At 44.6% G+C, this 27,790-nt stretch overlaps 1 protein-coding gene across 2 annotated transcripts; it reads right to left on the bottom strand.

Annotated features, from left to right (window-relative positions):
* Nucleotides 1–4: 4 nt before the first annotated feature.
* On the bottom strand, nt 5–21,653 carry SLC25A43 (solute carrier family 25 member 43). 2 transcript variants are annotated; one of them, XR_012777319.1, is made up of 6 exons: nt 21,278–21,653; nt 17,987–18,228; nt 16,795–16,967; nt 4,384–4,518; nt 3,012–3,290; nt 5–1,078 (listed from the first exon to the last, which is right to left on the bottom strand). XR_012777319.1 is itself a non-coding variant. In XM_075513238.1 (5 exons), the coding sequence occupies exons 1-5, from the start codon at nt 21,547–21,549 to the stop codon at nt 3,087–3,089; spliced, it is 1,026 nt and encodes a 341-aa protein (XP_075369353.1). In that variant the 5' UTR covers nt 21,550–21,653; the 3' UTR covers nt 1,935–3,086. The 2 variants fall into 2 exon arrangements, 1 of the variants encoding a protein (XP_075369353.1); XM_075513238.1 differs by lacking the exon at nt 5–1,078 and having other exon boundaries at nt 1,935–3,290.
* Nucleotides 21,654–27,790: the final 6,137 nt, after the last annotated feature.

Raw genomic sequence — 27,790 nt, 5'->3', positions numbered from 1 at the left:
CTTATATAGGGGCGGGGCGGACACGTGGGCGGGGCGTGTGGCGTCCCGCTCGCCTATTGGCTGCGGCAGGCGGGCGTGGCCGCCGCAGGGGGACGGGGCCGCCGCGGCACGCACCGGGGGGCACATGGCCGGGTCCGCGGGCGGAGAGGGGGGAGCAGCGTCCCGGGGACAGCACTCGGCATCCGCGGGGTCACACGCCGCCGGGCAGCCCCGTGGGGCACACGCCGCCGCATCCCCGGGGTCCAGCCAACATCCCCGGGAGGGGGGGCACCCCGCCAGCCCCCCCGCCGCGCGGGCGGGAGCAGGGTCGGAGCTGCCCGGGCCGGCCACGCTCGCCCCCGGGCAGCCCACGTGGCGGCGACGGGGCCTTCCCTGCCCGCGTCCCGCGCAGCCCCTCTGCGCCGTCCGGGTGCCGTCATGAAGGCGATACAGAGGCAGCCGCGCAGGCAGCAGGGCTGTGGCTTCGGCAGGAATGGGGGGGGGGGGCTCCGAGTCTGCTTCATCTTCAGACACGTTCAGGGTCGAGGCTGGCTGCCCAGCCTCACTGCGCCCCAGCTGAGACCCCCGCTCAGAGACCTCTCCCATTACTATCCTCTGCCCCGGGATTCACAGAGCTCCTACAGGTTCCCTCCATCCGTCACACCGCTGAGCTCAGCTGTGATGATGCCACCAGGTACCACCCACCACCTCTATCGCATGGCTGCACCCAAACGTCACTTGAGTTACAGTTCACCCAGCTAAGAGTTGTCTCTGAGATTTAGCCTTGCTATTAACTGGTTCGTCATGATCATACACCACGTTACATATTAGTGATCCGCTGCTGAAGCACTTTCAGACAGCACTGAAACAAGTATTTCAGTGGGGGATTTCTCATGCATAGATGTGATTACGCAAAGTAGAGGCTTGGTTGATAAAAAGTTAGTAAGTGATTTATAGCTCGTAGGAGTACACTACAATACAAAGGTGTTGTTAGTATATCAGAAAAAAGTTAGAGGTAACTTTTTGACTCACTTGACTCTTACCAGGTTTGAAGAGCTGATCAGACATTCATATGCACCCATCACTCAATCTTTAAAATCTATTTAGAAATACATCATCAGTAAAAAACATACAGGCATGCTTGGACAAGGTAAGGGCACTCTTTAGAAATCCATTCCTCCCCAACACGCTCACAAGTCCCATCTCCTTATTCATACATCTCAAATAAGTCTCAGTATTATTACCTGCACTGTGCAGATAAGGAAACTGAGGCACAGAGAAACGTTCACTAGGCAGGTCGATCAGAGAGCCAAAAGCACTTACAGCCTCAGTGTGACGCACGAGCCGCCAGATCTGCTCTCTACCATCTTAATTTTTGCTATCAGTACTTGCATTTCTTCTCTGAGAAGAAAAACAGTATGAAGCACCACTGCAGCAGAACTGAGCAAGCCCATTAAGAGAGATACTGCAAGACCTCAGCTGCAGGTACATCAAGTTCTAGGTGCAAGGCAGGCCTTACAATCATCCAAAAACTTTCTGCAAATCTCTCTCCATAGTCACAGGCTGTTCCTGCCTCGATCTGCCATTGCGTCATCCCACTGTGACCTGGCCTAACCAAGCAGTTTCTGAGATTTACTTATTTCCACCCGTCAGGGACATAAAACAGTACAAAAACACACACAAAAAGCTGTGTAAACCAGCAGGCAAATGCTGTGCTGAGCCCAGGCTGCTGCAGCTAGGGCAGGAGCATAGCTGGTGTGCACATGCCTTACTGAGCTGCTGTGATTCACACGTTGCCACAGCCCAAGGCTGGTGGGACATGCCGCAGAGGGCAGAGCCGCCTTCCCACGTGGACACGGGGTTTAAGGTTTTCTATCAGAAGGCACTAGGATGGGGCTGTTCCATAGCTGTACTTCTACAAAGGAACCGGAGCAATACCACAGGTCCTCAGGTAAAACACCAAGATGATCTTTTATTGTCCAAAAGCTCCCTAGAGTGGCCACAGGCCTATCAATTGCATTGGCACTGGCAATAACCTAGTGGTCTTGCAGAGAGGTTCCTATCTACAGAAGCTATCTGTGGCTCCTGGATCACAGCAGTTAAAGCAGAAAAACCACAGCTTGTGTGCACAGTGCTATTCTGCTGGTAAGTTCTGAGCAGCACAGTAAGCCTGGGTCTGTGCACAGGAACTAAAAAGTAGTTTAATATAAAAATAGAGCTTTAAGAATACCAAAACAACATGACAAGGCTCGTGGCTCTGAAATATCTAACACATTTAAGAACTGCATTTTTCAGGAAATATTTCAGCTACAGAACTTCAGGAAAACTATTTTTCAGAGCCTGAAATAATTCACGTACATGCAGCAACAACACAGGAGAAAGGGGGGAAGATTTTCTAGTATGCACTTAAGTTCGCAAGATTGTCATTCCAGTGTATTACAGTTCATTTTGCACATTACAATTCTCTCTTAGCAGAAGCACAGTTGCAGCAGCATATTTTCATCTTTACGCCAAAGATTCATACAAAATTAATATTCTCAAGTAAGTCTCAAAAACTGAAGAGTGGATTCTGGAGTGTGACTGAACTGAGACTAATTCTGCATCCACAGAATGCCACGTCCACACAGTATCACTAAAAAAAAGATATTTCAGTAGAAATTCTTGCATGTTCTATGTATTGTAGTCTGTTTATCATTTTTGGCTGACTCTGTACCTCAGATTACTTTAAAAAAATCCACTTGAATTGTCTTAATATTTTTGAAGATACAATTTATACTCGTATCTCAGTTCTCTTGCCTTTCTGCAAGTGGTTTTATCTCAAAATGGCTATCCAGTATTGAAAAGCACCTAGAATAACGTAATTTCAAATTCCAATAGCACAGTCTTTTCAAACTAGTTGCATCTCTCCTCTTCAGTATATGCTTGCTACTCATATTGTTTATATCCATTCAGCAAATGAGATACAATACGTATTCATTCCTGGCACTGCTGTCTCAGTAATAAAACCATGCAATCCGCTGAGATGCTGGTACCTGTAGTTCAGCACGTCTTTCTTGCAAAGTTCCTTAAGAAAGGTACTGTGTATATCTGCAATGGACACTGCAATGTCAGTTTTCAAGAGCGGATTTTCTTGACTCAAAATTTTCCCTTCGGAGGAGCTTTAATTCTCTCAGTTCTTGTGGCTGTAAACTCTGGTCCACGCCAGGAGTTAGCTTGTAATTTAAAGGAGATTCAATATAACCATTTCTGTACAGGCAGACCCGCTTGCAGAATTCAAAAGTGCTAAACATAACACCGAAGTATGGGACAATCTGATAAAATAAAAAAAAAGCAACATAAGATAAAAAAGCAATATTAGACTCACTAGTAGCATTTTTAGCTTAGATGTTTTAAAAAAGGAAACTTCTAGGACTTCAAATCTGATCTGATCTGCTAACAGAGCTGTGCTCATTTATATAAAATCAGTCTCACCTCAAACTAGGCTGGCACCTGCAGCATGCTAAAAGTAGGAGTTTAGTATTGGTACATAACTAATTGTAACAATATTGTGAGGAACAAGGTCTGTGCTAGCCTATAGATTATCACAGCTTGTCAAATACCTAAGCAAATCCTAAGCAACCTCAGCAAATCCCAGTAGGAAATGTGGGATTTATTCTACACACAGCAGAGTGACTGAACAATTTTCTTCTTTTGCCCCGTGCAGAGTCAGCAGCTCTGGTGCCATGTGGCTTTATACCAGCCAAGGCAGGGCCAGGCACAGGCAGGCCATCGCAATCAATCATGTTGTCACTCAATTACCACTCATTAGGTGACCTGTAGTACTCCACGTAGGTTAATCCTCACTGCAGCACTATAAAACGTATTTATGTAAACTAAATTACCTTCTGTTTAAGCTACTATGCTTTATTTCATGCTTTCAACTCAGCAAGGGCTGTAGTAACTGATACACGTGCATTAAATAGCTGGTCCAAAGTACTACTTTTGACTTCTGGGGAAGTGGCTTACACAAGTGCAATTTTCTTTCTGTAACAACATGTCAAGTTACTGGAGCTCAGCTGAGAAGTAGAACTTGTTTAGCTGTCGTAAGTGGGTCACTTGCAATTCCCCCATCCATACCCTGGCTTGTGTGTTAGCAGCATTCCCTTTTCTCTAAGGGCATTCAAATGAACTTGAAAGTAGTGACACCTAGAAGCCAAGCTTACATTCGGGGAAATATGACCAAACCAAGTTCCAAAGCTGGTTTATAACCTGCCTGAGGTTATACCTCCTCTGTCATGGACCCTGTCATCTATAAGCTGCTAATAAGTACAGAGGCACATCATAAGCTTTATAATCCCAACTGTCCAAAAGTGTGTCTTGATTACTTCAGGATAGTCTTTGATTGGGATGAAAGCATAACCTCACCTTGAGCAGACTGGGTGTGAGTCCACTCCAAAGTCCGAGCACACCTTTGTTCTTCACAGTTTGCCGGAAACAATCAGCCATGCCAGTAAAATGGACATCAACTGCTCCATAGTGGGGAAGCCAAGGACTCTGAGCCTGTTCAAGAGACACCCAGGGGGATTTAGAACAAGCAAAGGAAAAACAAAGTAATTAAAGATAATTATTTTCTCCATTCTGGTACATAAGGAACACTTAATGCCAGGTTTCAACAGACTGATCTGGATTATTCTGTCAACACAAAAGAATCAGCTATTTTGCCTTGAAATACAAACTAAAAAGGGAGGGAATTCACTCCCTGGTAGGTATGAAAGAGAAAGAGCGCTGTAGTTTCACACAGCACTTCCTTCTGTGCCATGTCACTACTAGAAATAAATCCCATCCTTGTGAAGACAAACCATCTGAACCAGAGCCGCGTAACACATCAGCCCCACGTCTGCGAGCTGCTCGGGTCTGGGGAGGGGTATTTCACATCACTGGCAGCGGAGCGCCTATGAGAGGGAAGCTTGGGGCTGGCCCCAGATGCCTTCCTGTAATTCTGATCAAAAAGAAGAGCGTGCTGACTTCACTCTGGCTGCTGAGGCTGTGTCCACACTGCAATGAGAAGGGTGAACTGTACAATGGGTTGAGTAGCAACAGCACAGCAGAAATGAAGAACAGAGATTTCAGCCCAGGCTGTACAAGCCCACCACGGGCTGTAGGTGAGCAGTTGGTGCCCGTGCTCCTGTATCTTTGCTACATGGTCAGTTGATCCGGATTGGTTAAAGTTAGCTTGGGAGCATGCTGCTGGACTGCCGCAACATTTCCAACTGCAATATAGACAGTGTCTGTTCACATGGAAGAAGTGTAGTGGGTCATTTTTAACAGCAAAATCCCTCCTTCATTAATCTCCTACTGCGTTAGCACAGACAGGATAACCTGACCTTGAATAATCCCATACTCATCCATCTGTGCACATGGAGTCACAGGTTTATTTTGCATCGACAAATGAGGGTTTCACTCAAACACATGGCAAGTGACACTTCTTAGTCAGGAGTATGTGGGGACCCCAGGACACAGGTTGGTGACTTGGGCACGCAAGCTGATCACCACAGGGCAGAAGTTTGATAAAAATGGGACTTGTACAGTTAACTGATTGGTGAATACGGATATCATTATCCCTTCATTGATCTGAAACACCATGTTGTGCAGCACTTTTTCCCTCCTTGGCCAGACTAGCCTACAGCTTCTCAGAGCTGCTAAGCCTATGACAAGCCTCTCATAAACCGACAAGTGGTGATGAGATTTTCTAGATGTCTCAGCTATAGCATTTCAAATACTTGGCAACTTAGATGCTGGAGATGGAAACAGATCAAAACTCATGCTCCAGGTATGTAAGAGAAGTTGCTAATCAAATAGTTTTAACGCTTTTGCATCCTCTTGCATTACTGGCAAGGCTACTGATAAAATTTAGAAGCTAACAAAAAACCCCTAATCAAACTACACTAACTGCATAGTCTTCTTTATCTACACAAAATCACATCTCACGATTTTTTTCTCACCTTTTGGGCATGATTGAAACGCATGTGAAATACTTCTGAAGGCAGGTAACAGGTAAAACCATACACTTTCCTTTTGACAGGGCTTTGGGAGGTGATTTTGGGAAAGTAGCTGTCTGCACTGAGAAAGAAGGCAATAGGCTTCCACCACATCCTGATTTGTTATCTTCTGGATCCCCTTTATCACGTCCTCGCTCTTTTACCCCAGCCATGAGTAGGGCTGAGGATTTAATCCATGGTCTTTCACACTTTAAGGAGGAAAGAAAAGAAGCATTTGCTTCTCTCTGAACCTTCGCAACAGTGCACCTGATTTGTAAGAGAGGAGTCACATTTGTCGGGGAGAAACTATTTCAACTCTTCTAATTGCTCATCCCCTTTGTGTCTACATTGGCCTTGCTAACTCCATGGGGCTACAGCTGTTTCCATAATTCCTAACTGTGGGCAAGCTCCCACAGCGTCCTGTTTCAGGACTCAGAGAGGCAGACGTTATGGGATTTAACGGCTGTGATTTTACAGTATTACCAGCCCTGCCTTTGCAGGTAGTTCAAGGTAACGGAGCTAGTCTGGTAGCCAAGGGTCATGCACATGTTCACTTATGCTCATTTGCTACAAGGAAGCTCAGCTGTCTGCTTGGCTCTGTTACTTAAGGGTGTTAAGCGTTTAAAAAGCAATAGCTAAATCCAACAGTGAGAAAGAGAGAAATAACCTTTCAAGCCTTATTCCACAGTACTTGAGAAACTCCTGCACAAAGACTCTCATGACTGTACTGTAGAAGATGCTGAGTGCTGCAACTGAGACTTCAGGGACCAGCTCCACTAAGAATGGTGATATTAGCACCAGGGATGCTCAGAAGAGCACCCGAATGATGTAAGTATCCTTAAAAATGCAACAGCAGTCATAGGAGAGCTGGATTCAAAACCCTGTTCTGCTTTCTGGACTGTCAGCCAGTTTCCACAAGCTTTTTTGGTAAAGGAAGGTATAGGCAGCCAAGCAGCGAAGAGGGACAGTTTCTAAAATGCTTCAGGAAAGCAGGAACGCTGTTAACATGCGATTCCCTTCCTTTTTAAGTCCCTTTGTGGTAGGCAGGGCATGACCTGCCTGAATTAACTGCACGAGTTTGACTTAATCCCCTTCGTCACTGTATACAGTGCAAAGGCACATATCGAAGGGTGTTGATCACAGTGCTCCTGCCTACAACACAAGACAGGTGACAAGCACGCTGCAGGTTTCAGTAAGATTCTGCACGCAGTAGACACATCCAGAAGACAGTTAAAAAGGAACAGGTAAGCCAAACCCCCAGATTTCTAATTTGCCCACAGACACTGACCTCTTAAGAGATTTACTGGAAGATTATTTATAGTAACATTCACCACAGTTACAGCCATTTTCAAGATTTCAGTCTGTGGGGTGAAGTATGCTTTGCCAGTCTTTCTGCTTTACAGGAGCAGTATGTTTCCAGGACCCTAGACACAATATTTAAATAAGAATTGTCCACAGAATCCCAGAATAACCTACTGCAAAAGGAAAACTAAGAACCGTTCCAGTCTGTAGTTAACACTTCAGTATTTTGGAACATAGCTAAACCAAGTTAAAATGTATTACTAAAAGAAAAAAAATTAGGAAGGCGTTTCATTTGGCACTGTTTTTAATGAAAAAAATAGCTGTGGGTTTTGGGTGGTTCTGCATCATCTAAGCATGTCTGTAACACTGCAATCCTTGCAACCGTCTTATGGCACCAGAGCCAGAAAATGGAAATAACCAAACAGATCAAACGAGTTTCTCTACCTTTTTTGCAGAAACCTACTATGACATACAAATCAAACAGCTAATCTCATACCAAAAAGATCAGGTTTATGACAGAGACGTTTCACACCATGCACCTCAAAGCAGCCTGAATTCCTTCCTTTGGACACCCCTTGAGACTATGGGCTGCTGCATGGAAACCTGTTTGTTATGAACATTTTTAAAGACTTCTTTCCCCCCCAGTTAGGGCTGTCTCATACTGCAGAAGGCTGGAGATACAGTACAGCTCACTGCACTGGTAACAGAGTGCCAAGCTGTTAGTCATAGTAGTAGCGGGGCTAAGTTGCTAATCTTGTTACCTCTGATGGACGATGGGTTCTCTAAACGATTAAAGCACATCAAATGCAGAATTGGCTCCATCTGCTCTCTCACAAACACAGTCTTTTAGTATCCAGAGGCCACCAAGTCTACTAAGTCACTGTGATACATCCCCAAAGTTAGCACTCTGTTCTATTTCGACAATCTAAATCCAAGAGAGAGACGTGTGTATATATATATATATAAAAAACCCAACTATCTGCACTCACATTTTTTAATATAAACAAAATATTTAAATAAGGGTGAAGTGTCATGACAAAACTCAAGTTAATTGTTAAAGTTAATTGTTACCTGAAGACTCTTCAGACACCATCCCTCCCATTGTCTGCATCACCAGGTGACTGCCAGAACACAGTCCCATTTTGGGAAGTAATCTCAGAGACCCTTATAAAGATTTCCCCTTCAATGACCTCCCCCAGCCCCTCTCCTCCTCCTCTCTTCCTCTTAGGATTGACCGATGGATGTCGTTCACCGCAGTTGAAATAGGAACCATTGCCATCAAAAAAATCGATCACTTGAATCTTCCCAAGGCTCACAGTAGCCACCCGGGGACCAAGCAGAGACCACCGGCTCAGGAAACGGCAGATGCGGTGGTTAGGTCCAAAATTCCCACTTGCACTTTAGGACATTTTGGTTTGCAACTATCTGAATTTACATGTATCAGGGACTATTTGGAAATACTTCCCTCTCAATTTGTGTACTTTTCCCCCCTTCCCTGTTCATAAAGTTTGTTGGTACAAAGACTTGCTATTTATTTATTTTTTGGGCATGCAGTACTGTTGGAACAGAGTATGAAAGATCAACTAACAGTGAATAGCTGCCATAGGTGGTATGCTATCCTGATGGTAGATATAGTAAAATTGCTTGTTGTTTACTTATTTTCAACAGATTCAGGTGTCCTACACTTCTGATCAATTTAAAAAAAAAAAAAAAGCACAGGAAGGCACTTTACAACACAGCTCAAGAGTTCAGGCTCCTAATCTGGAAGCTAAAATAAGAAGTCTTTGCAGTCTGGGTTAATAAGGACACATGCAACGGGAAAACGTAACCGTAGCTCAAAGCAAACTGAAGGACAAAGATTGCAGTTTTCATTCAAGCTAATGCCACTACAGTCAACAGAAATTTCACTCAAGAGAAGGCTGAATGCTTGAAAGAGTACTTCATTCCACTCAAATATGAAAGAATTAAAGTGTAAATCGGTATTAATATTGGGGAAAAAAGCATGCATTCTCTTGGGCTAATCAATCCTTTCTCCTGGAGGACAGCCTTAGTCGGTAGTCATTGTCTTTTCTGTGTCAGTGGTTCGGTAATGCCGAGTTACCCCTGGCTAAAGTCCACCAAAGGTATTCAGGCATGTAGGAAGGCAAAGGATGACAAGCGATCAGGAGGCAATCGGTTCCAGAGCAGCACAGCAGGCAGCTGACCTCCAGCTTCCTGCACTCTAGGAACATGTTGTCCTTCCTCTGTAACCTGAACTGGCGCCAAATCATCTCGCCTTTTTGAGATTAATGGCACCCAATGAGCAAAACAGTTTACTGCTTGCTCAGAAGTTTGACTCTTAATTTAAATACATTATCGCCAGGCCTGTTGTACTCTGAGGCTTCATGGTTTGTTGCAGAATCCCTCCTTTGCTACCGAACCTAAGCTTTCCCTGCTTTTAACACCTGCGGGATGAAGAAATCTTTGATATGGAATATAGAGGTCTTTTTCCTCAAGGCAGGGCAAACCCCTTGCATGGACACCTCTGGGTGGTTTCTGAATGCCTCGTGATGGTTTAGCTCAATCCTTACAAACCGGTGCACCATTTTCATGCACATTAGCACTAGTTTATTTAATGGTGCACACCCTTAGGCAGACCAGCTTGGTCCCACACTTCACGCAGTGAACAGCAACGCTAGTTCCTGCATCTTCTGCTGTCTGTGTAGGAACCGATGAGAAAATTAACATGTTACAGGACTAGGGCTTTACAGAGGACATGTTTCCACTGGCCTTATGTGGATGAAGTAAGGAATTATACCAAATAAAAACAGATATAAAAGAAGAGAGTGTCCATAACATTGTAGCTCCTGTTTATGGAGTATTATGCATAATTAATCACCTTACATGTCACAGGCACATAATTCTAAGCACAGACAAATGGATACAAGGCTCTCCTGTATAACTGGTGCAAAAGTACTCACGTTAGGGGTAACAGTGATAGCTGTCACTCTGGAGACATTACTGTCTCCTCGCTGAAAATTATGGCTATAATAGCTGTGTGTGCACAGCAGCGTACCCTAACCTGTGTCAGGCCATGTCAGCTGGGTGAACTTACTAAGTTTAAAAACGTGGGCTGAGTTAACCCATCTGATTTGCCCCAAAGCAGATTAGAGAGCTCTTGCTCGTACCACACTGATCACAGAGCTGCGGAGGCTGTAAGAGGCTGGCGGCCATGCTCAGCTGGCACTACCAAAACTAGGACTGGGAGCGTGGTGGCCACTTCAGTGTCTGGGAGAATAATTCGGAAAGAATTGCATTCTGCTCTTCCTCAGATCTGCATTTCAAATGGGTACAGGGTGTTTTCCTGCTTTTCTTCGGCAGACCACTGCGCTGCAGTGCTAAGCTACTGCTGTAATCCACCTCAGAGAGAGTATTACATACTTATCGCACCACAGCTCCTTGGACAAACAGGGTTAAAGACCACTAGATGCAGCATGAGCTGTCACAAGGCAGACCTGACTGTTAGATCTGCCCAGTCCTGCTTCCGATTCTTGATTTACGATATTTCCTTCTTATCCAGTTTTTCCACTGGCATTGTTCAGTGTTTCAGCTTCACAGGTAGTCAGTCTTCGTGGTTCTCTCCTGTGGAAGTCTAGGGATCTAAGAGAAATGCTTCTGAGGTTTGTTCAGATGCACAAAAGCTGATCTAGGCTGTTACAGAAGGCAAAGCCCATGTTACGGTCAGTAGCTTTTTTCAGGCATCGTCTCAACCATTTACTGGACCAAGTACTTCCCAAAGCAGTAGGGCACTATTCTGCAACAGCCTCAGAGAAAGTGGTATAAAATATCTTTATAGCAACATCAACGAAACAATAAAAAATGCTGGAAGCTCAAAGCATTTAGACATACGGAAAAAGAGAAAGAAGGAAGGGATTTTACCAAAACCAGAATCTGACGTCTATTACCTATTTGCTAATAACCAGAGGGATGGTCCCTTGGGAACCAGGATGGTCCCAAGTTCAAGTACCACCCAGGGCATGGGGTCCTGGCTGATGCCTGAACCCCAGCAGCAAGGAGAAGGGGAGCGTGAGATCATAGGGAGAAGTAAGAAAAGTAAGAACTCACACTGCAGCCTCCTGCTCAGGTGAAGTATTTTTGGAGTTTTGTCTCTATCTGTGCACTTGTTTTCACAAAACTTGAAGGAAGTTAATATCTCTGAAACCTCCACTCCTCTGTCAAGTTTAGTTGAAGTTGGACAGCAGGATCAAAAGCTATTGGGGGCAAGGACAGACAGCTAGCAACCATATAAACCTTACTTCCACAAGAAATCAGACTATAAGTAGTAATACTGCTCCTTATTTGCTTCCACACTATGGAATTTGCCACTCTGTGTGGTCAAATGGCTCCATCTCTGAAAATTTTCAAGGCTCAGGCTCCCATTCTGCTCACTATTAAAGGGCCTCTCCGCACGAAGCGGCACATATGCTCAGAGCACTCTCAGAGCACATATGCTTTTGAGATGTCGTGTGAACCACAAGACCCAAAAAGGATTTCTTATTTTTAAACTGGGTCATGACTCCAATAACTTTCATATTCCCAGCTGACAAGAACACAGATCTCACAAACGGCAGGGACGCCACAGCTTGAGAGCTTTCGGAGGCTGCCACGCCAGCACCGGTGACCATCTCCAATGACAGAGCACTCTTTGCAAGTTACTCACATTTAAGCAACACAGGAGCAGTGTCTCCTCATTTCAGCAAGGAGAAGGTACTTTTCTAACGAACATTTATCACCTTCTTTTCCAAAGCTTTGTTTATAACCCAGCCACTGGATTCTTGCTAGACTGACTTCTACCATGCAAGGAACATAGTTAGGGGACTATTTTAAAATAAATACTTAAATAACAATCCTGCTTTTAAAGAGAGACTTCAGTATCTCCTTTAACTGACTTCAGACAAGAAATGTGCCAAGAGGGCACAAGATTGCATTTACTTTAAACAAGCTACCTCACAAAGGGAATGACTGCTTAGTTTTCTCCAGGTTACTAAGAACTCATAGGATTTACATAATTTACAACAGATTTCACACTTGCAGAGCATCTTGTGTTCCAAAGAAACAGAAAGAACCCAACAAAAAAACCCAAAACACATCGCAGATTTATAGGCAGCCGAGGCCTAACTGATTCACTTTTGTCACTGAAAAGAGGCCACTTCTTGGGTGATGCATGGCAACAGTCTACACTAACCAAGAACAGTGAGCCTGTTTGTTTATGGCGGTGGAGGGAATTCAAAGCCTGGATTTTAAAACAGAAAGATCACTACTGAACAATGCTTTCCCCGGAGAGACATCCTCACAGCTTGAGGATGTTGTGCAGTCAACACCAAAAATGCACTGAATCCTGCAGTATACTAAAAGTATGCTTATTCTATATCACAAGGGTTTGATGGTAAAGCTATACCTGAGTAGCATTTACTGGCAAGGAGAGTTTCAGACAAGTTTCAGTCACAGAAATTAAAACAAATTATACCATCAAAATATGGGGACAGGACTGAGCTTCTGCAAACCAGGCGAAGTTTGTTCATGTAAGCAAGTGAGGAGTAACTGTACAGTGGATGGAGTATCTGTGAAACTTTAGGGTCCTCTTTGTGCATTTTGCCTAACAAAACTATCGAAGTCACAGGTCAATCTGGAACAAAGGCTGAGAAGTGCCAGCCAGGGGTATCTGAGCCTACCTCTGAGGGTCACGTGCACAGCGGGAAGTGCCAAACTTGGGTATTAGGTTTGTGCTGACCATTTGCATGTTTGTAGATTTTCAGTTCTACACATAGCCTGGGATCAGTGTCATTCTAATAATAATCTTCTGTACGGCATATAACAGCTCTAAATTCATCTTCCCTTACTGAAATGCCAGAGCTCAGTCCAATATGCACTTAGGAAGGTCATCACAGGCAAAAAGATGATGTGGGGAAGTGGAAACATATTACCAGTGCTTCCCTTAGACCCAGACTCATTCATAGGCAGGTATTTCCTGCTTAAGGTAAAAAAAAAAAAGTAGAAAAAGAAAAAACTAGTGTTCTTGTATGCAAGTCTGCAAGCTAGAAGTGCAGTACTTGAATATCGCTTAGCTACTGGATTTAACAAAGAACATGAAATTGTGAGGTAAGGAAGGAAAGCCAAGAATAACAGTCAGAAGGATATAAACATCAGTAAGTTTTTGTTCAGCAGGTGATATAGCATAAGAGTGAGTCAGGAAAGCATTTGATATAGAACATCCCTTTGAATAACCCTCTCCTTCACTAATCCCCTTCTACAGATGCACAACAAAAGCCGTATTTCCATGCCAAAACATGCATACAGTACCTCTTAATTCTCTAACATGCCAATCAGGAGCAAAGTGAAAAAAGGAAGACAAAGGAATAAAATTAGGATAAGCACAACATAGAGGACTCACATATTCAGTAAGACTCACTCATATTAATTAACATTTCTGTTAAGAAAAACATTCAAGTCTATTTAGCAAACACAGCATCTTTGTTTAAAAAAAAAGTAAACATGATAAAGATAATTCTAATAGCAGAGGGGGAAGAAGCCATGGTTATGGAGCAAATCTGACCTCGTAAATCACCACCAAAACACAGAGGAAGAATTGTTCACTGACAGTCAGCTCCTACTCCCACAGATGTCAGTGAAAGAAGCTGCCAACATCAGAAGTGTAGGATTCAGATATGTAAAATGAGAAAGGATAAAACAAAATTATTACAACTGAGATGAAAAATAACACCTTATCCTTCCTCCCACAGCAGAATTTATTTTCTAGTCTGTGCAAACAATTCAAGCGTTGTCTAGATGAGGAGATGGATGGAGCTAACTCTTCCAAGACTGCCTAGCATGTCAGGTAAAGATCTCAACTGGATGTTCTGGTCTCAGGCTTGAACTCCATCCCAGAATCAGAGAAGACCACCTTGTGTCCTAGTTTCTCGGTTTTTGAAGCTCCTGAGACAGTCTGCCTTACAGCTCCCTGGTTTCCCATCACCAACAGGTTCACTGGAAAAGTCTTCTTTGGCAATATACTACCTCCATCTGTCAGATCAGTGGGACAGAAGGGAAGGAAGAGGAATCTGATACTGACCTCTGCAATGTGCTGGATTCCTCTTCATACGTTAAACCAGCATTCATTGCTTCAAAACAAAGCCAGCGTTTCCCCACATGCACTGCAGAGCACTCACACCAGGCCGGGGGTAGCTGAAGGCTTTGCTACATCCCTCTTCCTATCAGCTAGAAAGGTGAACCACTGCATGGCGGCTGATCAGAATACGATGTCTGAGAAAAACCGTGATCAGAGGTATCTGCTCCCCTGTTTTCTACAGAACACTGAAATGTCTTGAAGCTCTTTTCCCCCCTTCTTTATTCTCCCCCTTTCTAGGTCGCTTTGCACGATACCTTTTCTGGTGCTGTCCTAGACACTTCGCTCTTCTGACCACCACCCTGCAAGCTGAACAGGCCAGCAAGTCGGCAGAAAGCAGAGCTGATCCCTGCAAAGCTGGGCCATACCCTGGCGCTAACTGTGAAAACCAAACTTCTTGGATGACCTTACATGAGTTCCAGTGAGCTCTTAGTATCAGCTTGGGTGTGATTTTCAACAGGTCTCTTTTCTGGACAAGCCTCCTTGACTTACGTCATTTCCAGTACCAAACAAATTATGGGCTTTCACACCTAGGCAGCTAGTTCTTCTAAAACACCTTTGCCTTCTCCCATGCCTTCAGAATAAACCACTGAACAGGAGGTGTTTCTCTAAGCTTGGCAAATCACTATTCAGTTGTTGCAATGCATTCATGAGGAAAAAAAAAAGCTCTGTCATTGAGCCTTTTTTCCATGCAAAGTTATTTTTAGCATATCAACTTCCTACATATTTAGGCAATAAATCCAGTTCCTTTCTTATTTCTAGAAGTGCCAAGCAGAAGTTTTAAGCATCCCTTTGGTGAAAGAGTACAGCCTAGTGGCAGGAAAATGAAAGATGGGCCTGTTCCACTTCTCTCCTTGCCTGCCAAGACAAAGCTTGGCACAGAACATCACACCAGTTACCACTGAAAGTTACTTTTGAACTGATTACGAAAACTGAACGTTCAAGTAACTGATGTATCGACAGAAAATATTAAAAGGGAAACAGCACAGTAAATGCCTTTCTTTTCTTTATTCTTTAGGGCAACAGTATTGCTGTGAGCCTAAGGATATAAAGAAAAAGAGGACCTGTAAGGAGTAATTGCTTTTCTTAGACCTACTGATACAGCTGGGAAAAATGATCAAGGTTTCATGCTCAGAATCTCTTTCCCACCTGAGACATTTTATGAGATACCTGATGAAAGGGCTCAGCTTAAAGCTTGACTTCTGGACACAACAGCTACATGAGCTAGTCTAATAGAAGACATTACTTCTCCTGCTGAGGTCCTCTGTTACGAGACGGAGAGAGGGCAACGAAGGCTTCTGTGCCACTGGATCTGAGCCCTGTCTGGAAAAGGGAACCGGGGGAGCAGGAGAGGGGAATTCACACTTTCACTGACTTTTTGCTAGCTTGTGACTTACCAACCAAGCTACCACTTGATAAGGGGGACGGGGACCTATATAATGCTGCCACACCAAATGACTGCTTTTTTTATAAGCTCACAAAAGCTTCCCATAAATCTGCAGTCCCATGTACTAGGCTGAAAGAAGAAACCCATATGCCCCAGCCAGAAAGCCAACAGATGATGACAGCTATTCACTGTCACTCTACTGATGAAGTTCTAATGAAAAGTCAACATCATCAAATGAATTATGTCAGTGAGATGGAAGCTGTGGGGTAGTGGTTGTTTTGTGGTTTGTTTTTGTTTTTGTTTTTTTTTTTTAGATCTTTATTACTAAACTTTCAGGAGAAAAGATCAGCAAGATAACATAAAATTATATAGGAACTTGATATAGTAACTCTCATGTTGCTGATGCTCCAGGAAAGCAGCAGCAGCAGCAACTGGGAAGTCACTTGTTAACCAGACTTAATACCTGCTGTGCAAGTTTCTTGTGGTTGCCAGTACGTAGGTCAGGCATAAATGGCAGACACACAGGCTCTGAAAATGACATGGATCTCATTCATCCTGCCTACCACCAAGGGAACTGAATGCCTGTATTTGACTGAAAGCTTGCCAATTCTGAACTGTGAGAATTTGATGGAATTGCTATGCAAAAGAAAAGTAATAAAACTAAAGACACAGAGTCTGAGGGTATACATATATCCCATGATAGTACTTGAACCCACCTTAAAAGTGTAACACCACACTTGTAACAGTAATTTTCAGACTTTAAAAAAAAAAAAAACCAAAAACAACAAAACCAAAACCAAACCAAAACCCAACCAGCCTAAAACAAAGTCTCTGTAGCCTACTGGTAAGAGAAATAAAGTGGCACTCATGATCATCTGGCTAGTCTTGTCCCAAGCGCCTGCAACAAGCACCTATAACAAAGTACTAGTAACATGAATGGTCTGTACCTGCATCTTCCTCTTGACAGTCTCAAAGGGGAAAGAAAGTGTCTGTGCCACACCAGCTGCTACACAGCCATTTATGAAGTTCTGAAGAGGAGTGAAATTAACTATGGGTTCTCGCCAGATTTTGTCCAAATTGATGTAAACAAAGAATGAGCCCGCAGAAAATGGGACAGCACCTAGAAAGCAAACCAGACAGGTTTATATTAACACACTGTACACTAAGAAAACAGAGCTGCACATCACATAAACTAGAAAGATGGGATGAGCTGCTGCCAGTTTTAACCTCGCATTGCTCAAAAGTGATCAATATTTTGAAGAACTTTATTTTTAGTCACTGGTTTACCACCAAACACCCATATTGTAGCATCTCAATGTGCTGGTAGGGGCATATATTTACATATTAAAATGTGTGTGTCATCAGAATTATTAACTGCTTTATTCTCATGACAGGTCAGCTCTTTCTCCAGATTATCTCTTCTGCAACAAGCTCTTTCTCCAGTCCAACTCAACCCTAGCAGTTGTACAGGTAAACAGAGTTGCCCCTTCAGTCAAGCTGATGAGGGATACTTCTGTCCTCTTTTGCTTGTTTCATGCTCTCATCAATTTTATAGCGGGATTATACATTATTATTATTATTATTATTATTATTATGTGGTTTTTATAATGTCATATTGTGAAAAAGTGGACTCAAAGTTAAATGGCATTTTTAAAAGCTATGGACAGTAAATAAATATTTAAAAGTCATTTCATGTAAAGAGAGAATATCACTAATCTTCACTTTTCACACCAGTTATGCATTACTGCTCCTACTGGTTTCACTGAACAGCTAGGGAGACACTCTCACACCTAGACAGGAATTACGAACACTCTGTTTGTGTGTGTGTATATATTTTTGTTGTCGTTGTTGTTAAATGGTGGAAATCTTGCATCCGAGTACAACTACATCATGTATAAAAGAAGGAAAAGAGTATTTTGTTGAACACTTAACCATACATAAAATGCTACGCGCTTGGTCATAATTTGAAGCAATAAAGCTGCAGCAGAGGTTATCAGTATTGTTGTGCCTTGTAAATCTGCATACTTTCTACAGAAGAACATTACTATTTGCTTTTGAAATCAAGTGAGCAAATGAACGCACTACATAGCTGCAATAAACAATGTGCAATGAGGTGATTTTTCCCCATTATTATTTTACCTAATATAGCTGGTGAAACGCCACGGTAGAGTGCAACGAGTCCTTCTTGATGATAAATTTTGTAAAAAGCATGAAGAATTCCTTCGTAAGATGGTTCCAGTCGGTTCTGCACAATGAGCCGTGTTTTAATTACATCAGTGGGGTAAGTCACGATGGTTGCAACCATGCCAGCCAGACTCCCTGCCATGATGGCTCTCCAGTGGGAAATATGACCCAACTCATCCGTGAAAAGTATAACAAGTCTAGAGTAAACACATAAAAGAGGTACTATTAATGACAGTATGAACAAAACACACCAAAAATTAAGGCAGATTATTCTCGATGTAATTGTTCTTCTGCCCACAAGCCCCTTCAGCAGCAGGAGTTGAAACTTTAACATGTAATTCATCCAAGACCTTACTACATATAACACCACACAAGCATCAGAACCTCTGTGAAACAGAAGGTGTGAACGGGCAAACATGAGCAGAGTCTAAAAAACATGCCTAAGAGCCCAAAGAGATTTTGGGTAGATCCACGCTGCACAGAAGTGCAGAAATGCAAAAGTTATAGTTAACAACCGAGTCAGGGACTGGAATATATAATGCTGCAAATACCAGTTGCTTTGATTTTAGTGTTACTGAGCTAAAATACTTCCAGTACCTGAAAGAGCTTTTTCAGAGGCAGCTTGCATAGCTCTACCTGCACCACAGTTCCCAGGACAGACTAAGGTCACATAGCTTGAGTTGCGGTACCGTGCTGGAAATTCAGAGCACCGATTTAACGATGAAAAAATCTTCAAAGATACGGAGACTAATTGTTTGAAAGATTTACTTGTTTGCTTTGCAAGAGACTTTTAAAGTAATTTTTGACCACAAAGTAATTTTTTTATATTTCTATCTACAGGATGAAAATTGCCATGACTTAAGACATATCTGCAAGAAATTCTCTGATCATCAGTTAGCGACACTGGTCCAACCCCCAGTCACAGTTATCATGTATGAAGAAATACATAGATAACGTCATCATGGGCCTTCTGAGAACAACTGAACCTTCCTCTGTTGCTTATGTTGGGACAGAAAGGTCCCCAGGGATACTCCTTTAGAGAAGACTTATGTCCAGGCACTATTATGCTCAGGAGGTTAAGTCTAAATTTGAAATTTTGAACTTGAAGCAGAGAGTTTTAAAGGCTAACCTACAACTCATGCATTTGTGATGCACAGAAGGACTTTTCTATGTACGCAGGGCACTCCTACATCAGGGAGAAGTATCATGGAAGCAGCAAGAAACAAGTAAAAAGACTTGAGAGGAAAATCTTAGCTGGAGGTAAAGAAACTTATTATTCTATTTTGGAAGCATTAACTAAACTGCCTAAACAGCAGATTTACATTTAAACTACATGGCGTTACCATGTCCAGAACAAAATAATTTTCAAAGATTTACAAGTCACTGCTTGCTCAGTTGATGTTTTTTCACATGAGCGTGCATTTTCTACTGCATGACAGATCCCTGCATCTACTTGTCTCGTGCCTGGAGAGAGCCCAGAGCAGAAAGACTAGCCAAGCAGAAGTGAAAACTTTTTTTTTCTATGTGTCTTGTACAGTCCCTAAAGCAACACAGCCTGATTTTCCTGTGCGTGCACAAATGTGTGGGGAGGGTGGTGGGGTGTTTCTAGCACTACCCAGATAACATTTAAAACTGCCACGGAAAGACAGAGTCTGTGCACAGTAAGCGCAGACGGAGTGCAGAGCCAGCTAAACCCCCCCTTCCCCAGCCAGCTCCCCCCGTGCCGCCGTTCCTGGAGCTGCTGGCTGTGCCCAGCCCAGGTCCTTCTGCAACTGGCATTACTATTTACTTCAGTTACCATGTAACATTTCCCTTTTTGTGTTTCTTGCCTTTATATACACCATTCTTTCACTAGAAAATACATGAAAAACATTCTCAAATAATGTTATCAAGAAATATGTGTAAGCAGCTTTCATTTAATTTCCTGGTAGCCTACTTCCACTTGTAATTCAAAAGAACACCCTGTGCAAACTAGAGACAAACTATAGCCTTGCAAAGGCAATACACTGTTACAAGCTGAACAAAAAATGAAGTTAGTTATGTTGCTCAAAATCAACTGGTTTATACTGGTGCCACACACTGACTCTTCTGTGAACTTTAAATTACATTTAAATCACAGTTTCTGCCTTCCCACTGCCATTACCCCTCCCCTTGCTCAACAACTGCCTGCATTACAAGCAGAAGGACACAACAAGGGTGCCCGATTCCAGGGTCGCTCCATCAGTCATGTCCTGAAGGGCGCAGGCAGAGCTGGGAGGATGACTCTTGCTCAGCAGGATGAACGACAAACCCCAGCAGGCTACGCAGCGTCAGGGCGAGAGCCGCAGCAGGCCGGATTGGCCAGCGCGGGATGAGCCCATGCTTCTCCCCACCCAACACAGCCCACGAACTGGAATAACCCATCGCCCAGCTGGGCGGAAATGTCAAGTGCATACCATGCACACAGCTGACCTTAATAAAAAAAGGAAAGAAAGAAACCCAACCCTCCAAGCGGCAAAACACACTGGTGCGTGCAAACAGTCAGGCGCTCCTTTCAAGGCTAAAAGATACCGGCACCGAAAGGGAATCCTAGGAAAGAGCACGGGTCGGCAGAGCTCAGTCAGCCCTGCTCCATGTGGATCCTGCTGCAGTCCTGCCAGTGTTTACCTTAATTTAATGCCTGTGCACTATCGCAAACAAGAACTTAAAACAAATAATGTCACGTATCGACTTCAAAACCAATGAAATTTGCATAACCACCGCCGCGTAATAGGGTAAAAGATTTGAACCATGATTTTGTTATTTTCTTTGCTAGTGACAATATAAATACTTGAAAGCATATAAATGAATACAATAAATCGGTTGTAAAGAACAGGTGTCGCACTCACATTTGTAGGTAGCACTGTAACTTCGTTTCTAAAGGAATCTGGCCGAGCAGAAGAGATTTAACAGACTATGAACGCTTCATCACCTGAAGAACAGCTATGACTTTATAAGCAGCTGCTGGCACGTCACCAGGCCCTAAGAGGTGCTACGCGCCGAATAAACTAACTAAATGCAGTTATTAGCCAGGGTACATGCCCCTGGGGAGAGGCGACACACAACCAGCTAGCCATCCAGCTGAGACAGCGACATTAAAGTGCCCCTACGGCCAAGCTCTCCGCTTTCCATCCCCTCCTCTTTTGTAATAGGCACGAAAGGCCGGAGCGAGAGCGCGTCCCTCCCCGCGGAGCCCTGTCCCGGCCGGGGCCGGGGCCGCTCGCTTACCGGCGGGAGGCGGCGAGCTGCAGCGCGCTGTAGGGGAAGAGGCGCAGGCAGGCGGTGAGGTTCCCCTTCCAGAGGGCGCGCACGCCCTCGGCGCGGCACAGGCTTTGCCCGGCGCCGCGCAGCCCCCGCCGGCAGTGCCAGGTGCCCACCTGCGCCAGCACCGTCAGCAGCTCCAGCGGCGCCGTCAGGCTGAGGCTCAGCGCGCCCGCCAGCCCGGCGCAGCCCAGCCGCTGCAGGGCGGTCACCCGGCCGTCCCGCCGCCAGGTGGCCATGGCCCCGCGCGGCCCCGCCCGGCGGAGCGGCTCGGCTCGGCTCGGCTCGGCGCGGCGGGCCCTCGCAGCGGCGGGCCCGGCCCGGCCCGGCCCGGCCCGGCTCGGCTCGGCCCGGCGGGGCGCGGCCAGCGCGGGGGGCGGCGCCGCCAGCCTCGGCCGCCGGAGGGCGCTGTGACGCGGGGCGCCGCCCGCCCGCCCCCTGCCTTGCCCGGCCCGGCCCGGCCCGGCCCCGCCGTCGCCGCTGCTGCCGTGCCCGCTGCCGCCGCCGGTTCGCTGTCCCCAGGCGGAAGGGTAGACGCGGGGCCGGGCGGAGCGGTCCGCTGGGTCCCTGGGCCGCCCTGCATCGCTGCCTCTGCGCAGAACGCTCCGCGAGGCGCTGGGGCCAGGGATGTGCGTGGGATGGGTTTGCGCTCGGTAGCCTGCTGCCATCGGTGCTGCCGCGGGCCAGCGGCACGGGTCTGTGCAAAGGCAGCCAGAATGGCGAGGAATCCCGAGTGCTCGCTGCTCCTGCTTGTATTTAAATTCACGTAGTAGTACATTATTTGCATTTATGTAGCGTAAAAAAAAAAAGCCCTCACAACAGTGCATCCAGGACACTTCCCTTTGTCTTTAACATTAAAAGTATTTCCACAGTGATCAAATGCATCCATTCGTTACTGTTTACTGCTTGCACTACTAGCCAAAAATACTGCTTCCTACATGGTGAGTTCTGCTTCTGAAGCCCTGTGAGTTGATGCTGAAAGTGAGGGACTGAGTGAACACCGTTAATAAGATTTATGAGATCAGTTAGTTCAGGCGTTGTTGACGTGCTACCAGAGAAAAGGGGAAAAAGGCATGGGGAGGGGACAGAAGAAAGTGGAAAGGAGATACAGGTAGTGACCAGGACCTATGGAGTGAGGAGGTAATGGCTAGTAAGAAGGCAATAGCAGTGGTTTGCTCCAAAACAGGATGTCTGCTCTGTTTCTTGTAATAAAAAAAAAAACAACCAAAAACCAAACAAAAAACCCCAAATCAAAACCTTAATTAGTCTACATTCAGTACCCTTTTACATTGCATCCAACTAAACGGTATAAGAAGATGCCCCTTAGCCCACCTTTGGCAAGAATGCTCTGCTGATGATCCAACAGAGTATTCCCAAATTAATAAAAGATCTCTCTGCTTGCCAGGAATTCAACTATTTATGGCGTTGTATTTCCTTGGTGGGAAGAAACTGTTTAATCATCAGGGAGGGGAAAAAACTCAACTATTTAAAGGAAAATTTCAAAACCAGAAACAATGAGTATAAACTTGCTATACATTAATACTGCTTGGAAATGGAAGACTTCTAACCATAAAACGGTGATATTTCTTTTACAGGTTTGCCTTTCTTGCTTGTCTGCACAAGACAAACTTCAGCTTAAGATTCTTCCTGAGCACAGGTTTTTTCCATCCAGTCTACCCATTTCCATTACTCATTTTTTGGTCAAGTTTTTACGTACTTGTTCTGGCTGATAAAATGAATCAGCAGATGACCTCAGCCTTCCACAGCACAATCTAATCCATGGAGAAGTTCAACAAAGTTCAACAAAGACAAATGTAAGGTCTTGCACTTGGGAAAACATAATCCAGGAGTGCAGCACAGGCTGGGATCTACCCGGCTGGGGAGCAGCTCTGTGGAAACGGACCCGGGGGTCCTGGTGGACCACAAGCTCAATATGAGTGAACGGTGCGCTGCTGCAGCAAAGAAAGCCAACAGGATGCTGGGTTGCATCAACAAGGGCATCACCAGCTGGGACAAAGAAGTCATTATCCCACTCTACTCAGTGCTTGTCAGGCCACACCTGGAATACTGTGTTCAGTTTTGGTCCCCGCTATGCAAAAAAGATGTGGACAGGCTGGAGAGGGTCCAGGGCAGGGCCACAAAGATGATCAAAGGACTGGGAAGCCTGCCATATGAGGAAAGGCTGAGAGAACTTGCTTTGTTCAGCCTTGAGAAAAGGCGGCTTAGGGGACACCCTATCACCACATTCTGGTATTTAAAGGGTGGCTACAAAGAAGATGGAGGCTCCCTTTTTACAAGGAGTCACATGGAAAAGACAGGGGTAACCTAATGGGTACAGGTTACTTCTGCCAGCCCAATCAAGTTTATATTGTTTATGTCCTACTTAGTTTCCTGTATCTCACAAGCTATCATTGCAAAAACAACCAGAGCAAGTGAATCCTCTGAGGGAACTGATTTTCTTTTGTCTCTTTTGTTACTCATACAAAAATACATTTTTATAACAGTTGGAGACTGAATTTCATTGAATGTACATTTTATGCAGTCGAGTCCTTTGTAAGAATAATTCTGAACATAACTTTTATCTCCTAGAAGATCACTGTGTATTTCTTTATACTCTGTCTTGCATAGTTGTAGTTAATAAAGAACAACGTACACTGTCTTTAAAGTAGCTACTAGTTCATTCTTTAATCATTCCTACATGACATCATACTATACACCTTTTAATCAATAATGCCATCTTTGAAATTTGCCTCAGACACCCTTGCAGTGAAAACATCAAGTTCTGGATTGGTTTTGGTGGGTTTTGGTTGTTTTTTTTTCTAACTCTGCTAATAGTTTGGTCTCTATCAATGAGTTGCTTCAGGATAATACAGTTGTAGCTAACATCAGAATCAGGCACAACACTGAAATCTGTCAGACACTGGTTTTATTCATAAAGGTGGTGTTGGAGCATGCTGTCATTTCCTAAATTAAATTCCATTCTACTCTGACACTGTCTTCCTCGGGCATGTCAGTACCTAACAAGAATATGTTTAAAGTCTCACGGGAAACTTCTGAGATCAGGGAGAATGAACAAAGCTGTCCAAGAATCCACATTTCTGCCCGTGCCATCCCCACATATGAGTTAGAAAAGCTCTACATTTAGTGTAGCTCTGAGGTGTTCAGTTTGCCACTGCTTTCCAGGACATTTGCTGGAGACTCCTAGAGCTCAACATGCTCTTGGTCCATTCCCTCATTGGTGGGGGAGGAGAAGCCACTCCAGCAAGCAGTTGGGTTGTCCATATGACCAATAGTGAAAATTAGCAGATTTGCCTATGATAACCCAGGACGTCTGTGACCAAGCCAGAAATAGAAGCTCGCACTCCCACTCCTGTGACTTTTATCACAAGCCTGCCTTTCTGTACTAAGAGCGATTCACAGTGCCAGCTGGCTTTGTCGGTTGTAAAGCAGACTTTAGATAAAGGAAGCAACCAAGAAACTTCTTCAATCTCTGTGTCTATAACAAAAAGCTCACACTAGAATTAATGCCGTTGATATGCATTCTAAGCATAGCTCAGAAATTTTATAAAACGGAATTATATTAAAAAGGATTGTGTATTCTGGACTTTCTGTCTAAATTATTGTATTTCCTCTGGCTGGACAGCTTATGTTCTGGAAACCTAATTCTCCTTACGGCCAAAAATTACCTGTTAGACTGAGAACTTTTTTCTTTTTTTTTTTTTTTTATAGCCTCTAAGCAAAATCACCCACTTATATACAAAGTATTTCTGAGGTAACCTTGTTGTAGATTTCTCAACTTAATGCATCTTCAGAAAAGCAGCAGGTCCAGAGTAGATGAATATAATGACCCTGCAGCTGCAAATGGATCTCAAATTCTAGTTTGCCTGTTTGGGTTTGGAAAAATAAACATAGAAAGGAAAAAATAATGTAACTTAGAGACAGTATCTTTGAAATTTAACCTTTTGTGCCAACAAACCACAATTTTATCTTTTAAGATAAACACAAATGTCAGCATATAATAGACTCCTAGAAAACCTTCCTAATGCAAGGAGAACCAACAACTGTGGAGAAGGCAACTAGACCCAAGAAACGTTTGTAGGTAAAGGTAGTATCTTTATCATATCAACTTGTATAGTGAGAAAACACAGACATGCTTTTTGGCACGCAAAGTTGTAACAGAAATAGACTCCCACAGTAAATATACCCGTAACAATTGTTCTCAGGTTGTAATTGCATACATAGCAATTAGACCATCTGCGAAAAGAAGTGCTTGGCACACACCTCTACCTGCAGCCCTGGCCTTGTGTGCATCCTACGTCATCGACCATCGTAGTTACAACTGTAGTACCACAAGGTAAGAAATAATGTGTCTGTTTTTAAGAAGGGGGAGAAAGGATATAAAATGTACCATGATGTTGTAAAAGTATATGTTAATATACTAACATCATTAATATGATGTTGTAAAAGTATGACTTAACAAAGTTTGATGGCAAGGTTCACTCTATTACTGTACGGCACAATCATTTGAACAATGATTCAAAACTACCAAGACACAAATCAAAGTTACCAAGTCAAATCAAAGTTACCAAAATCAAAGTTACCAAGACACAAATCAAAGTTACCAAGACACAAATCAAAGTTACCACACTACAAGGTTATGCGTGATATCGGTCACTTACCAAAGATCTGCCGTTGGTGAAAGGTCTCTCTGCCTCGAGGAGCACCCTTGAGAGGCATCCCAGCTCACCGGGAGATCACCGCCATGCAGCCAGGCTGCTTAGCCGGGAGAGGTCAAAGAAGGCTCACTTAGGCTGTCATATTTATGGAAGGCTTGTAGTCAAATTACATGCGATGAGAAAGGTATGCATGAGACTCCTTGTACCCACAACTTTCTTTGTTCCTTGATAAATGAGTTTTGGAAAAGCCACCCGCTATTCATGTGTTAATTGCATGATGGGTGTTCCAAGCTCACAGGCATCAATGCTCAGTGTGTCACTCTGCTCCTTTGTGGGTCTTCAGAGAACAGATTGAAACCAGAGGAGTTCTTGGCCTGGCTACGGCTCAGGCCTTTACCTCCTTTGGAGCCTGTACCAAACTACTCCTAGTTTGGTTAAGGGGTTGAGTGCATCCGTCGCAGAAGCTGGTACCAGCTGTGACAAGGTAGCACAAGAACTCAGCAAAGTGCAGGGTGTTGCAAAAGTTCTAGTGGCTCAGCATGATGTATACAAGGGATTTCTAGCAGAAGAGCTGAATCCCTTGGAAACTCATAAAAAATGTAATTTCACCCACATTTGTGCTGGAGCATCTGCCTTTGGGAAGAATCTTATTCCCAGAGTGGCTGGCAAACTTGATGTTGCCCCTGTTTCTGACAGTACTGAAATTCAGAAAGTCACCAGACACTTTTGTGAGAACCACCTATGCAGGAAATATTGTTTGCACTGTTCTGGTGGGTTGACCCTGGCTTAACTTTACTCCTGAATTCTCTACCTCCTCCCCCCCAGCAGCGCAGGGGGACAGGAAATGGGGGTTGTGGTCAGTTCATCATAGATTGTCTCTGCCTCTCCTCCCGCCCCAGGAAGAGGACTCCTCACACTCTTCCCCTCCTCCAGCATGGGGTCCCTCCCATGGGAGACAGTCCTCCATGAACTTCTCCGGTATGAGTCCTTCCCACAGGCTGCAGTTCTTCACAAACTGCTCCAGCGTGGATCCTTTCCACGGGTGCAGTCCTTCAGGAACAGACTGCTCCAGTGTGGGTCCCCCATGGGGTCACAAGTCCTGCCAGCAAACCTGCTCCAGCGTGGGCTCCTCTCTCCATGGGGCCACAGGTCCTGCCAGGAGCCTGATCCAGCACGGGCTTCCCACGGGTTGACAGCCTCCTTTGGGTGCATCCACCTGCTCTGGTGTGGGGTCCTCCACGGGCTGCAGGTGGATATCTGCTCCACCATGGACCTCCATGGGCTGCAGGGGGACAGCCTGCCTCACCAGGGTCTTCACCAGGGGCTGCAGGGGAATCTCTGCTCTGGCACCTGGAGCACCTCCTCCCCCTCCTTCTTCACTGACCTTGGTGTCTGCAGAGCTGTTCCTCTCACACACTCTCACTCCTCTCTCCGGCTGCTGTTGTGCAGCAGTTTTTTCCCCTTCTTAAATATGTTATCCCAGAGGTACTACCACCATCACTGATGGGCTCGGCCTTGGCCAGCGGCCGGTCTGTCTTGGAGCCGGCTGGCATTGGCTCCATTGGACATGGGGGAAGCTTCTGGCATCTTCTCACAAAAGCCACCTTTGTAGCCCCCCCGCTACCAAAACCTTGCCATGCAAACCCAATACAATTTGAAAAAGCACAAGCCATAGCTCTCCAATCTGTGTGGGCAATTACACCACATCAGGCTATCAAACCTGGAGTAATATTAGCTGAAGGAGCTGGAGCAATGGCATATGTATTACTGGAAGGAGATGACACTCCTGTTTTCCTCCCTTATC

The sequence above is a fragment of the Mycteria americana genome, chromosome 10 (genome assembly GCF_035582795.1).
Source record: "Mycteria americana isolate JAX WOST 10 ecotype Jacksonville Zoo and Gardens chromosome 10, USCA_MyAme_1.0, whole genome shotgun sequence".
NCBI lineage: Eukaryota > Metazoa > Chordata > Aves > Ciconiiformes > Ciconiidae > Mycteria > Mycteria americana.
This window is presented reverse-complemented; position numbering and strand designations above follow the sequence as displayed.

What these genes read in the sequence shown, in the direction of transcription:
- SLC25A43 (XM_075513238.1), bottom strand. Translation starts at nt 21,549, where the DNA reads ATGGCCACCTGGCGGCGGGACGGCCGGGTGACCGCCCTGCAGCGGCTG. An exon ending in CAGCTCGCCGCCTCCCGCCG is followed by an intron (nt 18,229 to 21,277) that starts GTAAGCGAGCGG and finishes TGTTTACTCTAG; the next exon opens with ACTTGTTATACTTTTCACGG. An exon ending in CGTTTCACCAGCTATATTAG is followed by an intron (nt 16,968 to 17,986) that starts GTAAAATAATAA and finishes TTTGCTTTCTAG; the next exon opens with GTGCTGTCCCATTTTCTGCG.